General features: G+C 46.1%; 1 protein-coding gene across 1 annotated transcript in view; it reads left to right on the top strand.

Annotated features, from left to right (window-relative positions):
- Positions 1–16,377, top strand: part of LOC146181421 (uncharacterized) — a 32,625-nt gene that overhangs the window by 8,667 nt on the left and 7,581 nt on the right. The window contains exons 6-8 of the mRNA XM_084575789.1: positions 6,309–6,447; positions 7,905–8,211; positions 14,933–15,058. Of these exons, the coding sequence (XP_084431915.1) occupies positions 6,309–6,447; positions 7,905–8,211; positions 14,933–15,058 (572 nt within the window). The remainder of the gene's footprint in view (positions 1–6,308; positions 6,448–7,904; positions 8,212–14,932; positions 15,059–16,377) is intronic.

Here is a 16,377-nt window from a genome sequence, read left to right as displayed (position 1 = left end):
GCGCCGCTGTCCACTACCCTTTCACCTATCCGTCGTCTGCTAGCTGCCCGAACGCAGCCCAGCGCTGCCAGCAAAAAATTGTCCTGGCGGGTCTAGCAGCCAGCAAGCAGCCTGAAACCACCAGCCAGAGAAAAACGAATGCATTCAGCAGCAACCGGAAGTGACCAGAGCGACCTGAGAAAAAACCAACCGCAAGCGCGGTGCTGGGGCGAATCATCGGGCTGCCCGCGGGCTGCCAGAAGGGCATAAGCAAAGAGACTCATTGTCCGAAAACAAGCAACAAAAAGATTCTCTCCGAACACCTTTCTGTCTGCGCTCAGCCTCAAGAAAACTTCATTTACAAAATGTTGCTTTTGACAGAGTATTCATGATTGCGACGACCAACTGCTGGCTTAAAATAGAACAGCCGCGCAGGCACTGCTTTCACAGTAGGAAGAAAAGCCCATACGAACGGTGTTCATCCATGCGTGCGTCCCCCTATTGTAATTTTCGGCTGTGTGTGTGTGGCCTTAACGTGGAAAATTCTTGTTGAGTGTATTGTCACGCTAATGACGACGATGAAGGACGGTGATGGTGTGACAGAAGATGAGGAAGAAGCGTTGGTTTCTGGGCGCTAGTAGGCTTCATCTTGTTCCGCTACATCAGCACTGTAAATAAACACCCCTTCTTATTTCATCGTAACAACTTGGTGGAAGGTGCTCCGTACGATCCCCTCGATCCCTACCTACAGCGCTGCAAGGCCAACTGGAGCTTCGACGTAGTCGCCGCATCGCTGGACTGCCACCGCTCACGACCATTATGGACAACACCGACACAAACCATGCAAGCCGCGACGCTGCAAGCCAGGCTGGCGGCATGCCTGCCCACTCCAACCCAATTCCGTCACAGCCTTACCGGGAACCATGACCTTTTGCCGGAGAAGAAGGTGAGGACGTTGAGAAGTGGCTACTTGATTATCAACGAGTTAGTCGGTACAACCGGTGGGACCCCCTTACCATGCTAACAAACGTCGTTTTCTTTCTCACTCACACGGCTCTGACCTGGTTTGAGAATAACGAGGATAACTTAACGACTTGGAACGGTTCGCCACCGAGTTAAAACTGCGTTTTGGAGACTCTGTTCCCAGCAAAAAGCGGGCTGAGCAGACCCTTGCACAAAGAGCTCAATTGCCCGATGAAACTTGTACAACTTACACAGAAGAGATCCTCAAGTCATGCAAATGTGTCAATTCCAACATGCCCGAGGAAGACATGTCGGTCACATTTTGAAGGGTATCGCGGCGGACGTGTACAACTTCTTAATCGCCAAAGACAGCCTTGACACTGTCTCCGATGTCATTAGACACATCCGCGCGTTTCAAGCTTTTAAAACACGTCGTACTGCGCCGAAATTTGGGCGGCTGGCCAACGTGCCTACCGTGGCCAGTCTTGATGACCATGCCCAACTAGATCTTCCGTCAACTATCCAGCAAATCGTGCGCGAAGAACTTCTACGGATCAACACGCTTCCCCTGCATGAATCTGCTGAGGTTTCTGTCCAGAGGGCCTCTAGACGGCCTGCTTCACCACCACAAGCGATTCAAGTACAGCATTTCTCTCAAGCTCCTGAAATTGCAGCTTCTATTGACTACCCGCCAATGCATTTTGCCAACCCGACTGCGTCGATGCTTGAAACCCCAAGGTATGACGTCACCTCAAGTGCACCTAGATCTTCTATTCGATCTACAAGGATTCCTGTGCAGTGTGCGCATTCAGCCAGACCTACGATGCGCCCTGCTGTGCCTGGCTCGTATCCACAACAGCATTTTATCCCTTCCCCACCGATATGCTACCACTGCGGCGTTGAAGGTCACATCGCCAGGTACTGCCGCAGTAGGTTCCCGCCACGCTATAACCGCCCGGTGCCTCCTGCAGTACCCAACAATCGGCAATACAGCCCCGTTTTCCAGCAATCCACTCCCCGTGGGTACTTCGGCAACATCCAGAACGGGAATCTCCGCGACCATTCCCCAGCATCTGAGCGAAGTGTTACTCCTCCACCCGCCTTCCGTGCACGTCGTTCTCCATCACCGCGGCGGCGCCCCATGCCGCCCCATCCGGAAAACTAACCAGCGCGACCGATGGGGGTGAGGCCGCTGGAAATGTGCTGTGTGCCAACATCCCTCCAACTGCAATGCTCAAAAACAAAATTCCTGTGTTCATTGATGGTGTGTGTACATTAGCTTTGGTAGATACGGGTGCGACTGTGTCTGTGATGAGTAATCAGTTTAGGTGCTTGTTGGGACGCAAAGTGATGTTTGAATATGACCGTGCTTCAACGTTTTGTGGTGTGAGTGGAGAGGTGTTGCGACCACTGGGTGTGTGTAGTGCGCAAGTGTCTGTGGGTGGTGCAAGTTTTCAAGCCGAATTCGTAGTCTTACCCCACTCTACGCATGACATCATTTTAGGAATGGACTTCTTGAAGTTTTGTGGCGCTACCGTGGACTGCCGAAGTCAAGAGGTTCATTTTGATGGCTCGCATCCGCCGACACTTTTTGAAAGTGGCCTTGATGAAGAAACAGTTTTTAGTATTACCGAAGACACCGTAGTTCCACCCTTGTCTGCCATGTTCGTCCCCGTATCCGTTCCACTTCTTGAGAAGGTTTCATTCCAGGCTGTGGTGCACCCAGTTCACTCAGCATGCCTGAAGAAAAATGTAATTATCCCTCACTGTATGATCTCCGTGCATCACGGTAGTGCCTCGTTATGGACCATCAATCCATCGTCCAAGCCCGCAGTTTTACCAACGGGATTGAAGCTTGCCTCCTGTGGACCCGATGCGCCCCACGTCGTTGCTTTGGTCACAGATATTACGAGTGCCACCGTACCTCTGCCTGCTGATGAAAATTCGATCATCCGCATGATCAGCGCCGATCTCGGCTCACCTCAACGCCGTACTCTTGTGGATATTCTTCTACCTTTTTTGCCTATGTTTGACTTTTCTGAAACAGATGGACCAACCTCTCGCCCTGCACATCGGACCCATCATAGCATCGACACTGGTTCGGCTCGTCCCATTCGTCAAAAGCCATATCGCGTGTCCTCATCTGAGCGCAAAGTCATTCATGAGCAAGTGGAGGACATGCTACGGAAGAAGGTGATACAGGAGTCATCTAGCCCCTGGGCTGTCCCTGTTATTATTGTACGCAAGAAAGACGGTTCGTGGCGATTCTGCGTCGATTATCGGCGTCTAAATTCTGTTACGAAAAAGGACGTCTATCCTCCTCCTCGCATAGACGATGCCCTCGACTGCCTCTCTGGTGCGTCCTATTTTTCTTGTCTTGATCTCAGATCTGGCTACTGGCAAATTCCAATGGACCCTATGGATAAGAAAAAAACAGCCTTCGTAACGCCAGATGGCCTTTATGAGTTTAATGTTATGCCATTCGGGCTGTGTAATGCGCCAGCCACATTTGAACGCTTTGTGGACACAGTTTTGCGCGGCTTAAAATGGGACATTTGTCTTTGCTATCTGGATGATGTCGTCATATTTGGGAAATCCTTCCAAGAACACAATGACCGTCTAGTACGTGTCTTGAATTGTCTGCACAACGCCGCCCTAATTCTGAACTCCAAAAAGTGCCGCTTTGGAGAGCGCCAAGCGCTGGTGCTAAGACACCTTGTCAATGGTGATGGTGTAATGCCGGATCCCCAGAAAACTGCCGCTGTTGAGTCTTTTAAACCCCCGCAGACAGTGAAGGAGTTGCGCAGTTTTCTAGGGTTGTGCTCGTATTTTAGACGCTTTATACATCGCTTTGCTGCGTTGCTTACCCATTGACGTGCCTTCTCCACAAAAACTCTACTTTTAACTGGACACCAGACTGCGACGCGTCATTCCGTCAACTGAAGTTTCTTTTAATATCGAAACCCATCCTACGTCACTTCGGCCCTACTGCAATGACAGAAGTACACACGGACGCTAGTGGAATCGGTCTTGGTGCTGTCCTTGTCCAACGGCACGATGAACGAGAGCATGTTATCGCGTACGCAAGTCGTACCCTGAGCAAACCGGAGCGAAACTACACAGTCACCGAACAGGAATGCCTAGCTGTAGTTTTCGCTGTGCAGCTTTTCCGTTCATATTTGTACGGACGTTCGTTTACTATCGTAACTGACCATCATTCACTCTGTTGGTTGCGGAACCTTCGAAACCCATGTGGTCACCTCGCACGCTGGGCCCTCCGGTTACAGGAATATGACTTTGCCGTGGTGTACAAAAGCGGGAGGCGTCATGCAGACGCAGATTGTCTTTCTAGGATGCCAATGGACACGACTGGACCTGAAAGCGATGATTTCGACAATTATATATCGACCCTCGAGCCAGCGTTCCCCGACACGAATGTTTTCAAAACGGAACAGCAAAATGATACCAGTCTGCAGCCTCTCTTTGCCCAAGTCAACGTACCTACAAGCAGTTTTTGTGTGCGTGATGGCCTCCTATGGAAAAAGAGTTATTCGCCTGTCGGCCAGCGATACCTACTCGTAGTTCCCAAGACGCTGTGCACGGACGTATTGCGTGTTATGCATGATGATCCAACTTCTGGGCATTTGGGATCGGTTCGAACACTCCACCGTGCTCAAGAGAGATTTTACTGGCCCTGAATGCGCTCGACAGTTGAACAATACGTTGCCAGTTGCAAGCAATGTCAACGCCACAAACGTCCAACTGCAACTCCGTCTGGCTTGCTGCACCCTGTGAAGACCCCGACAGCACCGTTTGATCAAGTAGGCATTGACCTCGTGGGTCCGTTTCCGAAGTCCGTGGATGGAAATCGCTGGATTGTAATCTGCGTGGACTATCTCACACGTTACTGTGAAACCGCCGCTCTCCCATCTGCCACGGCGCATCAGGTGTCGCTTTTCTTGCTGCACTCAGTCATCTTGCGACACGGGCCGCCACGAATTGTCATCACTGACCGGGGCCGACAATTCACTGCTGATGTTGTTGACGAGCTCATGCGTTTATGCGCCGTAACTTTCCGACACTCGACGCCATACCATCCCCAGACAAATGGCTTGACTGAGCGCGTCAACAGAACGCTTATCAACATGCTAGCCATGTATGTGGACGCAGGGCATAAGAACTGGGACACCATACTGCCCTTCATCACGTATGCGTTTAATACCGCCACGCATGAGACGACTGGGTACAGTCCATTTTTTCCGCTCTATGCCAGACCACCACGCTACTCTCTGGATACTATCCTGCCCTTCACAAGCCGTGAAGACCCCTGCCTTGCTGAGACCCTCTGTCTCGCCGAAGAAGCTCGGAGAATCGCCCGATTACGGTCTGGTGCTTCACAAGAACGTTCTAAAGTGCGATACGATGCCAGTCACCGGCGGGTCACGTACTCTGTAGGTGATTTAGTCTGGCTATGGCGTCCAATTCGGCGCCGTGGCCTACATCAAAAACTCTTGGCCCATTATGACGGCCCATATGTGGTTATCAAACGCATTAGTGATTTAACTTATGGAATAGCCCGCCTGACAGCATCGGGTCGCCGGTCTGCCAAAACCGAACTGTGTCATGTTGCCCGCTTGAAGCCGTGTCAGCCTCGCACGACTCACGAACACGCCCAGAGGGCTTCGTCTGAGTATAGGGGGAAATGTCACGCTAATGACGACGATGAAGGACGGTGATGGTGTGACAGAAGAGGAGGAAGAAGCGTTGGTTTCTGGGCGCTAGTAGGCTTCATCTTGTTCCACTACATCAGCACTGTAAATAAACACCCCTTCTTATTTCATCGTAACAATATAATCAACTCTCTGAGATCTAACTTAATCGATCTATGGGATCGACACTTTTCAGCAAACTTCTCACTCCATATTGCTTTCCGGAGGAAGCCAAGAGAGCCTCCTCGGGGCCTCTTCTTCGAAGGCGATTCCTCAGTAATGTTTCCTTTCTTATTGTTGTGCTACTAGCGCGATTGGTACCTGACTTTCCATTATGACTTTGTTGTGAACGCACACATGAAACACTCCTTTTTCTTAGTTATAGCTCTTCTTACCCTACAATTCTTTCAAATTTTAATGGTATGGCATGAACACTGTTTTAGCTGGGGGGGCGGGTAGAATTTTACCGATTCCTGCACAGTGATTTGGGAGTATGAAAATATAATATTAATTAAACTTACGTCTCAGTTTCCACATAACGAAGGTATTGCTCTTTAGTTGTTTGTAGGAGCGTGCAAATGTTTTCTAGCCACAATAAATATGCGCTCTCTGTCACATGTAGAGGCACGTAGCTGATCATTTGCATGGCCTGAACAGGTTCGAGGCCTGGTTCAATCCATACGCCATCATGAGCAAGCCCATTGCTTTCGACCTTGTCAGCAGTGCTCTACACGCCTATCGGACTGGGAGCTACTGGGCGCGCTTCAACACTACATTGATGGTCCACATTCCCAAGGTATGTGCACGGATCTCGCAGGCCATCCGGATATTCTTTATTTCTTTTTCAAAAAATGGAAGAAGGAACTGCGACAAAAGGCGGTTAGGCCTGGCGGGGTCACAGTTCCCCATACAGTTCACAGCAGCGCGCAACACGGAAACAAACGATAACAGAACATTACAGCAAACGTGGTAATTAAACATGCTAGTAAAACAAACAAAAAAAACAGTGCACACTATACACTCAAAAAGAAACAACAGCATATGGCACACAAAACACGGAAGAAAATATGTACAGTAACATAACATGATAAAAATTTGCATTTGCCAACTACAAAACCGGACTAGAACAATTTTTCCACTTCGGAGAGTATCAACTGCTTTTTTATGATGTCTCTTTTAAATCTTCGTTTAGAGAGATGGAACATTGAACCTAGGGATGGCGTTTTGAGAATAGTTGGAATCTGGTAATTAAGCTTCTGTTTACCGTAGTTTGTCCTTGTTTTTAGGACGAGGTTTCTGTGTTGTCTGAGAGGGTATTTAGTAGAAAATCGATTAGTAGAGACGGAGAAAAGCCTATTGCTATGGATATGTTGTAACAAGCGGTATGTGTAGACTCGGTTAGGTCGTCCTGCACATGGGCACTATGAGCATGCAAAACATCGCTTTGAATTAGTTTATTCATTGATAATCGAGGCGCGTCTCTCTTTTTGTGTCCTTGCGAGAGAGATAGAGCTGATAAAGTTTTGGAGTAGGCGTTCTTTGCCGTCCAGCTTGGGGAATAACAGACGACAGTAGTTAAGCATGGCCGCTTCCTGATTATATAGAAAGCAAGCAAAACGACTCTGTGAGACCATAACTAGAAAGCGTAGAGCGTGTTCAGAAACTGCGGTCCAGAAAGCCACTTGAACAGAACGGATCATTTTGCAAAGGGATCGTTGTATTCTTTGTGCAAGCCTGCTTTCACAATAATGCTTGGGTTGATTGGATTTAACGCCTAAAATTGCTCTGGCTAAGAGTACCGCAGTAATCGCGCTCCGGAATCACACACTGATATCGCTCAACACACAGACGCCTCTCTGTTTCGCCTCCATCGAAACGCAGCAGCCGGGTGTCGGGTCCGAACCCGGCTACAGCCGTACAGTAGTGGGGCAACTTAACCGCTCCTCCACAACGGTGGGGTCTCAGTTATGTCCCCAAGACGTTAATTGATGAGGTGATATTGATGGTGTTATATGTCCTGTAGGAGGCTGTCTACAAGGAAGTCATGTACTAAAAATAAAAGAGTTATAAAAAGCAGGAGCACCGTCATTTCATGCGCAGTTCTGGGGCATTTCTGTCATGGAGTCACGTTATATTCAAAGCTTAACCACAAAACCAAAATGAAATCCTACCTACGTTAGGTCCCCTGGTTGTATGCGCATACACTGTACCAACTGCACTGCGAATAATCAGTCATATGGCTGAAATGTGCAGGGTAGAGAAGTCGACAGCGGCCTTGATGACGACCTTATTGGGAGAGTGGACACGGCGATCCACACCATGATGCACATCTGGGCCCTAGCTGGTCCCTTGGGCGTGGCCCTGGTCGTCTGTGCCTTCCTGGCGTTCCCTAGTGCGGAAAGCTGCAGCGGATTCATGCAGCTGAAGCTGATGACTGGCATCTCCGGATGGCTCCACTGCTTTCTCAACATCGTTTTTGATTTGGCCACGTTTATCTGGATCGCCTTGCCCATCTCCGTATCTTTCCTTCTCTTCTACAGCCTCGGTCGCGCAAGCCTCAGTAAGTGCCGCAAGGACATTGATGGGAAATACGGCAGTTAAAGAGAAATGATTTTCGAGAATTGTTACAGAAATAAGAGAACAAAAGAGCAGGTAGAACGCAATGGGGAGTTAAAGCTAGAATAATGAGCGTATATTCCGTCATTTGATTTCTTTTGTACTGACTCCGCCTACGCAGTTTTTTTTATAATTCGGAGGGAACTGTTACAAGATGTGAGAAAAAGGGCAATAACTATCGTAACAAAAATATATCCTTCACTACATGTGGAGTTAACGAGAGAGCAAAAAAAAAACGTGAGCAACCATTATTAAGGCGAAAGCATCCTAAGCGAAAACTTCATTAGTGGCTTGAGTGTGGACAGGTAGTAGAAGTGGGAAAGATACACTGCCTTTGCAATTTAAATGACAACAAAAACATAACAATCAAAATTTTGATGTAAATGCTCTTTCTGAAGCGTTAAAAGTGACGTCCTATACCATTTTGTTTGCCGTTTAGCGTCCATGTGCTATTAAAATTGACGGCTAGTTCGTGGTAACGTTTTGAATCGACAATATTGTTACAGGGAGGAAAGCCGATTAACACAAAAAATAGAGAACATAGATATGATGCCCGATGACTGTGAAGTGACTAATAAATTTCAGCAGGTCTAGCGCGAGCGCTCCCTCCCTCGCCACTGCCCGCTTCCTTCTGGTCCGTAACGTTGCCCGGGGCCACCGAGCGATTGTCCTGATCGTGGACGAGGAAGTTTTGCGATATCTTTATTACCCCTGTCATGACGGTGGCTCTGGCTGGATGGCTGGATGGCACAAGCGTTCTCCTGGCGTTCTCCTGGCGTGGTGTTTGGCTTTTTGGGATGATTGGCTTAGTATGCGAGCCTTTGTCCCAGTTAGTACAAAAATAAAACTTGTCATGGGCACCTAATACTGCTTACGTACTATGAAGGCGAAAGTGGGATTGTTTCATTGAGAGTTTTTAAGTTGTCGGGTTGGAATTTGTGTCACAAGCTAGCCTCCAACCTCATTAGGAGCTGTGTACTATTTGCAACGAGAATTCGAAATGATCGGCACCGTAGGGATGTTCTAAGACGAATGGTCGCGTGATAGTTGTTAAGCGGAAGTCACGGTAATGGCGTAGCAGCAAACGTACCATGTGTTGCCGTCAGTGATCTGCGATTCGCTGGTGACATTGCCTTGCTAAGTGACTCGGGGAAGAACTGCAAAGAATGATAGATGACTAAGACATGAAAAGCAGAAAGGCAGGCTTGAAAATCGATATGCAAAAGACTAAGGTAATGTTCAACCACCTCGGGAAGGAACAACAGTCTACGTTAGGTAGCGAAACACTGGAAGTAGTATGCGAATATGTCTACTTGGGACAGGTATAGTGTCCTCAGATCCGGACCATGAAAGGGAAATAACAAGGAGAATAAGATTGGGATGGAGCGCATTTGGCAAGCACTCCCAGATTGACTAGCAGCTTACCAGTATCGCTCAAGAGGAAAGTATACAACAGTTGCATGTTACCTGTATTCACCTATGGGGCTGAAACGTGGAGGCTAACCAAGAGAGTTCTACTTAAGTTGAGGAGAACTCAGAGGGCTATGGAACGAAACATGGTAGGGGTGACATTAAGAGATAGGAAGCGTGCAGAGTGGGTCAGAGAAATAACTCAAGTTACCGACATTCTAGTGGAAATCAAGAAGAAGAAATGGGCATGGGCAGGACATGTAGTGCGGAGAGAGGATAACCGGTGGTCGCTTAGGGTAACGAACTGGATTCCAAGGGAAGCAAAGCGTAGCAGGAGGCAGCAGAAAGTTAGGTGGGCGGATGAGATTAAGAGGTTCACATGGGTCAGGTGGAAGCAGCTAGCACAGGTTCGGGTTAATTGGAGGAATATGGAAGAGGCCTTCGCCCTGCAGTGGGTATAATTCGGCTGATGATGGTGATGATGATAAAGAAGTCGCTGCCGCTCGGAATGCTTGTCGGCAGCTAGCCTGCTATGTAACTGATGTATGCCATCTGTAGCAAATTCCTCGAAACACTGTACTTCGTTACATACGGTGACGACACAATTCGAAGTGTTGTATCATCATTTCGCTGTCGCAAAGTATCCTCTAACTTGGTAAGCAGGTGGATGCGAAATAGGAAGATATATGGCATGATATCACACTGAAGGCTGCACGAGGAACGGTTATGTCATAATTTTGATTACAAACAACGTGATATATTGGTGACAGTCCTTGGTCACACTTTGTGCTCACACTCAGGCTTACACTTCCTGCTCACGCAACTCACGCCACACCTAAAATATATTTTCCGCGGCGCCATTTGACAACTACCGCTCTTGAGCCATAAACCTCGTCATCATCCCCACTCCAATCATCATCAAGATAAATGACTTCAATACCAGATGCATCTTTTGAGGTAGATAAATACGGGGAATTCAGAGGTGGCAATCGCACTGGCATAATAACGCATGGTGGTAGTACTTCGCTAACTTCAGCCATCTCTGCTCCCATTACTCTTTGTTCAGTACTATTTTCACCCATAAAGAAATCTTCTCAGTAAAGTCGGAAAAGTAGCACGAATTCGGCAACATCTGCAGGAGTACGCGCTTTAGTCCCTCGTCTCTTATCACTCATGTTCTAGTCTTCGTCTGGTTCATAAACATCATCGTCCTTATCAAATGAAGAAACAGTATACAAAAGCTGCCGTTCTGCAAGGTGTAGAGAAGAGATAAGAATGATTTCGGTGATAATCATTGAAAAATGGTAAAGCTTAACTTCTTCGTAGACATCCGAAATCCATAATGAGGCGGGGGAAAGATGAAGCGTTTATGTATACCTGTCATAGTTTAACCTGCTTTTGTGCGTAGGGTTTCACGTTCCAAAGCTGCTCAGGCTATAATGGGCGCCATAGTGGTAGTCTACGAAATCAATGCGGTCACCTGCTATTCTTTAACGTGAACTGACATAGTACAGTCCCGAGCGCCTAGGGAGTACTCGCTTAGCTATGATCAGGTGACCAGCGGCGCAGCCTGGCATCCAAATGAAGACTGACACATCGCGACCCCTTGAAAATGAATGCTTGGCTGTAGCTTTTATGTATCGTTATTTATCTACTCAAGTTACTCAACTCAAAGTACTCAAGTTACTGACATTCTAGTGGAAATGAAGAAGAAATGGGCATGGCCAGGACATGTAGTGCAGAGAGAGGATAACCGATGATCGCTTAGAGTAACAGGCTGGATTCTAAGGGAAGGAAAGGGTAGCAGGGGGCGGCAGAAAGTTAGGTGGGTGGATAAAGTTAAGAAGTTTGCAGGGGTCAAGCGCATGCAGCCAGCACAGGGCCGGCTTAATTGGAGGAATATGGGAGAGGCCTTCACCCTGCAGTGGGTATAGTCAGGCTGATGATGATGATTTATCTACGCTCTAGTAGCCAGGATAACTTATAAAGCATCGAGAGGGAGCCTTCTGATAAATAATTTCTTTCCTGCAATGTTTTTGTTATACAAACAGCGTGTACTATTCAGGGATCTATACTGAAATGCCTAAAAATTATTCTCGAACAATCCGAGCTCTCGGATGTTCGCCATATTGTCATTATAGAGATTTGCTTGTCTTTTAAAAAGGAGGGCTAAAATGTTCGACAAGGCTAGCAATAAGAATCTAGTGAAAAAAGTAACAGACAAAAATCGCGTTTTCATGTTACTTCGCTACGCGATGGAGTGCCGCCTAGTGGTGGCATCGTTCATACAATGTTTTTAGCTAATCCAGAGCAGATTTGAAATACGTGTTTACACCTTACCACTCACCGAAGACCAGCCGTGCAGCTAAATACAATATCGTTGGGCTGTCTGCCGGACATCCTGGTTAAATTTGGGGGTAAAGCAACTGTCTCAGGGTGGCGGTGGTCTCAGATGTTATCCCGGAACAAGCGGAAATGAGTCAACGCTTGTGTATATTCAAGAGCTTCAATGTTATTTTTTATCGCCGTATGACGCTAACTTGTCAGGGGCTAATCAGTCGTAACTGATTCAGCTGCACTTCCGCTGCCTCCAGTCCTCCACAATGGATATCGCAAATTTCGTTTTCTAAAGTATTCTCACCCCGCTGCATCATATTCAGATATGTGGCGCAAAAAACACAAACACAAGAGAAGATACACAACACACGCTGCATATACATCTACAAAGCTACTCTGTTGAATTGTACTGCATGAAGAGCAGCATACGTTTACATTTTGACATTCCCGTGTTCTACAGTATAAAAAGGATATCACACACATGCCTAGATAGATAGTGACTACGCCCGTATCCTTATCACTGTACAAATCTGTCTACAAAGCATTTGTACTGTTGGGTGTTACTGCATGAAGAGCCGAATAAGGTCACATCTGTGCATTCGCGAGTTCCATTTGCGGTCGTCAGCTCTCCTAAGGGCGCTAATATGTATCATCGGTCAGCCCAAGGGATCAATTGCGACACTGCAGATGTCAATCTATGGCTGAACTGCTCACTGGCTCAATCAGTTCCTAGGTGGACGTGTGCGAACACCGAGCGTCTTGAAACAACGAAGTGCTTCTTGAACCAGTTTTGTAGCTATACAATATTTATATGTTCCAACTGCCATGAATAGCAAATAGCACCTACATAAAAACCGCGTTAATCCTCCATGGGTTAATGAGAGAGAGCCATGATTGCAGAAGAGGATTACCTTGCTGCATTTTATGGACATGCTCTCTCAGCTGCGATGCTGCAAACGCTCATTACATTTTTGCTACACATTGCCGGCTAACACAGAGTCCCGAATTTAAATAAAGCATCATCAAGCCGTGCTTAGGGCTTAAAAGTGTGCTAAATATTCCATACTTTCCTCCTCCTCCTCCTACTCTTCCTTTTCATCGGCAAGCTTGAATGGACACAATTTGCAGCCATATGTCACATGTTCTTATTGCGGCAAGCTCCTTTGCATCAGAGCGGTTTCAGGATCTCGTCTCTGCCAGGTTTAGTGCGTAACCCTGCCATTGCAACGCAGTAGCCATTGCTCTTAATTGATGTCTTCCAGATGCTAACCGAGGAAGGCGAGGCGGGCTTTTGTTCTCTAGCTTCAAACATTCGGCGAAGAGGCTCGTTATTTTGAGCTGCTACTTACGTATGCAAACCCAATTATGAAAATAAATACATTTTAGACGTTCAAACAGTGATATATGTTTCTGTATTCTGCTAATCGAAACTTTTTCAACGCTGTATAAGTCGACCTTGCAACTCTAAATAAAACTTTTAAACAGCTTACGGTTAACTGACTTATGGTAATTTATTTTATTTATTTAGAATGCACCTATGAGGCTACAGGTGTGAGGTATTACATGAGGGATAGCGGAATAACATCAAAGGTATACACTAGTTAACACAAAAAAATAATTTTCTCTACAAACTTTTTAAAATCTTGTGGATTGGAGTGGAGCACGGCTTGAAGGGGAAGATCATTCCAGTCATTGGCAGTCTGAATGAAAAATGAAAAAGATGCGCAGTGGCATGTAGGCAGATGGTGCATAAACACTTTATTTAGAACATGTAATTAGTATAGTGCAATCTTACGCAATATAAGCTATCCAATCTATACCACTTGATGATATAGCGCTAAATTTTAATTCTTCAATTGAACCTACAATTAGTCCAATGCACCTGTACCAGACGTCAGCTATACAATCATATATGACGTTTATGACGAAAGTATGACGAAAGTTCAATTTTTATTCGCAATTAACTAAGAGTAGTAATCACTGCATAAAATTAGTAAAATGGGAAGATAGTCATGGGGTTGTAAACGATTGTTAAGTCATGTCTTGCACCAGTCAGCCATAGCACACTATACGAAGCAACACTTGTCGCTTGGCAGCTTAAGTTCTAGTTTAACCTTGGTTGACATTGCAGGCCATCCGGAGATACCAAAACGGTCCTCAGGATAGCAGTACAGTAGCTCTAAAATAGCAGAGCTATCGCTACACATATTGCTTATTTCATAGCAGCGTCACGTGATGAACTACAGTGTCCCCGCAGCGAAATTTGACCTTCGTTTTGGAGTATTTATATAATAGCAATATACAATGAAATTAAAGTTCTGAGAGAACTGCTGAAATTTGTTAGGAAGGCGTCTGTGTGCTGTGCGATGTCAGTGAGCTGTAAAGAACCCCAGGTGGCCGAAATTGCTGGAGTGCTCCACTACGGCGTCTCTTATAGCCTGAGTTGCTTTGGGACGTTAAACCCAACAAACCAAACTAAATTCTTTAAGACATAATGTTTTGAACGAAATCGTACATGAAACAGCACTAACCCTCATTTAAAAGCACGTGTCCACGCACTCAACGCTGAAGCTAAAATGGAATGCGATAATATTAAAACTAATGTTGCTGCTATATACAGACTTCTGACTACAGTACGATGTCATCGTGCTCATAAGCATGTCAAATGATGTCCTCACATTTCACACCTTGCTGACCAGTCATTGTTCTGCTATCAACCACGTGACATGCTTACCTATGACCGATTAGTTGAGATCTTGATTGGTCACAAGGTCACATGATCTCTCTTTGAATCAAGCAATTCTTCTCTGATGTGACGATAACTGTAATGCTATCGCATTATCGCAAAAAAATGTGTATCGTACTCCATAACGCAGTATAGCGGAATGGTCAGCTTGTAAATGCAGTCATTCTCGCAGAGGCTCTGTTCATGGTCTTCGTGGTATTCGGCGTTCTGGCAATCCTCTCAGCCCTCCTAATCGCCTACTGCACACGGAGCTACCGCAGAGCCTACGCCACAGTGATGATAATCTTCGGTGCTTTTGGTGAGTGACTACCAAGTATGTGCTGTTCAAAAAGGTATCTAGGAGCATTGCAGCAAAAGTAAGCGAATATGTGTGAAGCTTTTTAAGCGCGTGGGAGAAATGTCTGAAAAGGATCACTTCATTTGACTAACAACATTAGTGCACTTCAATATGGCGGTCAGTAGAACAATGGTGCCCATAGCGATTGTCTAGCTCCAGAAATGCTGGCTTTGGTTCCCGCTTAGGCGCCTTGACTTTTGTCCCCAACATTCGCATAGAAAGAATCTGCCGGGACAGTCATGGTACATCTTGACACATAACAGCACTAAACACAGCTCGAATATCCAACAAAGAGAGCTCTTGTTTGTGTCTTTTCGTGTCATATGTTTTGCGCTGTTAATATTGTGCCAAGAGGCCCCTGTCAAAACGTCTAGAACGCCCTCATGGTTCAGCCTAGGCAGATACTGCACATAGCTTCGAGTATCGGGGAGACATTTCTTGTGTGAACGTATTTTCTCCACGCGCTTGTTTCAAAATGTTGTTTCTTCTTTTCAAGGAGTATGACTTGTGTTGATATTGAGATTCGCGTTTTAATGACGAAAAACCAAAATTTCGTAAGCTATAAATGACCATTAAGCTCAATGCGGGTGTCACGATAAAGATCCGTTTTCTAAACTGAGCTCCGGATCTTCTTCCAAGAGTATTTTGGGATGACACTAGGGTACGCAAAACTGTTCATTCACTTCGAAACACTGTTAACTCGTCTTCCTATCAGATCTTTTCAGGCAGGAAGATTTTCAAATTGATTTTCCAAATCTATGCACGCGTCTTTTTCTGCTGGACAAACGTCAGTGTACCCAGAAAGAGCAAGAGCGTGAATTGTTACCTAAAACACTGAGTCGATTGAGGTGTGTTTGGTGGACGTCGTCGAGGTGATAAGCGCATGCGCACTGACGCTTACGCGGTAACGGTAGGCGGCAGCGGTAATCAGTAACGCTAAACTTAAGCTCTCTAATGTCAAACCATATATGGAGCTCTAGATTGTTAGGTGTGTTCTCCATAAGGCGTCAAAATTGCTCAAAATTTTAAAACAGCAAAAAAGGGGCAACTTTGATTCCATGTTTAAGAAAAACAACAAATTCGATCATTATTACACTCGCTCTGATGATTCTTAAGTACCTCAAAAATATTACGGACTAAAACAGGTGGCATTATATTATATAAAATTATAAAAATATAGAGCTGAGGGCGTTTTCTGAAAATTGCCAATATCCAGCCCTACATTCTAGCACGACTCAGTAACGTATTGCCACTGAGACTTTTTGTCTATATCATACTAC

Source organism: Amblyomma maculatum, chromosome 8 (genome assembly GCF_055883805.1).
Source record: "Amblyomma maculatum isolate TAMU_Amacu chromosome 8, ASM5588380v1, whole genome shotgun sequence".
Lineage (NCBI taxonomy): Eukaryota > Metazoa > Arthropoda > Arachnida > Ixodida > Ixodidae > Amblyomma > Amblyomma maculatum.
This window is presented reverse-complemented; position numbering and strand designations above follow the sequence as displayed.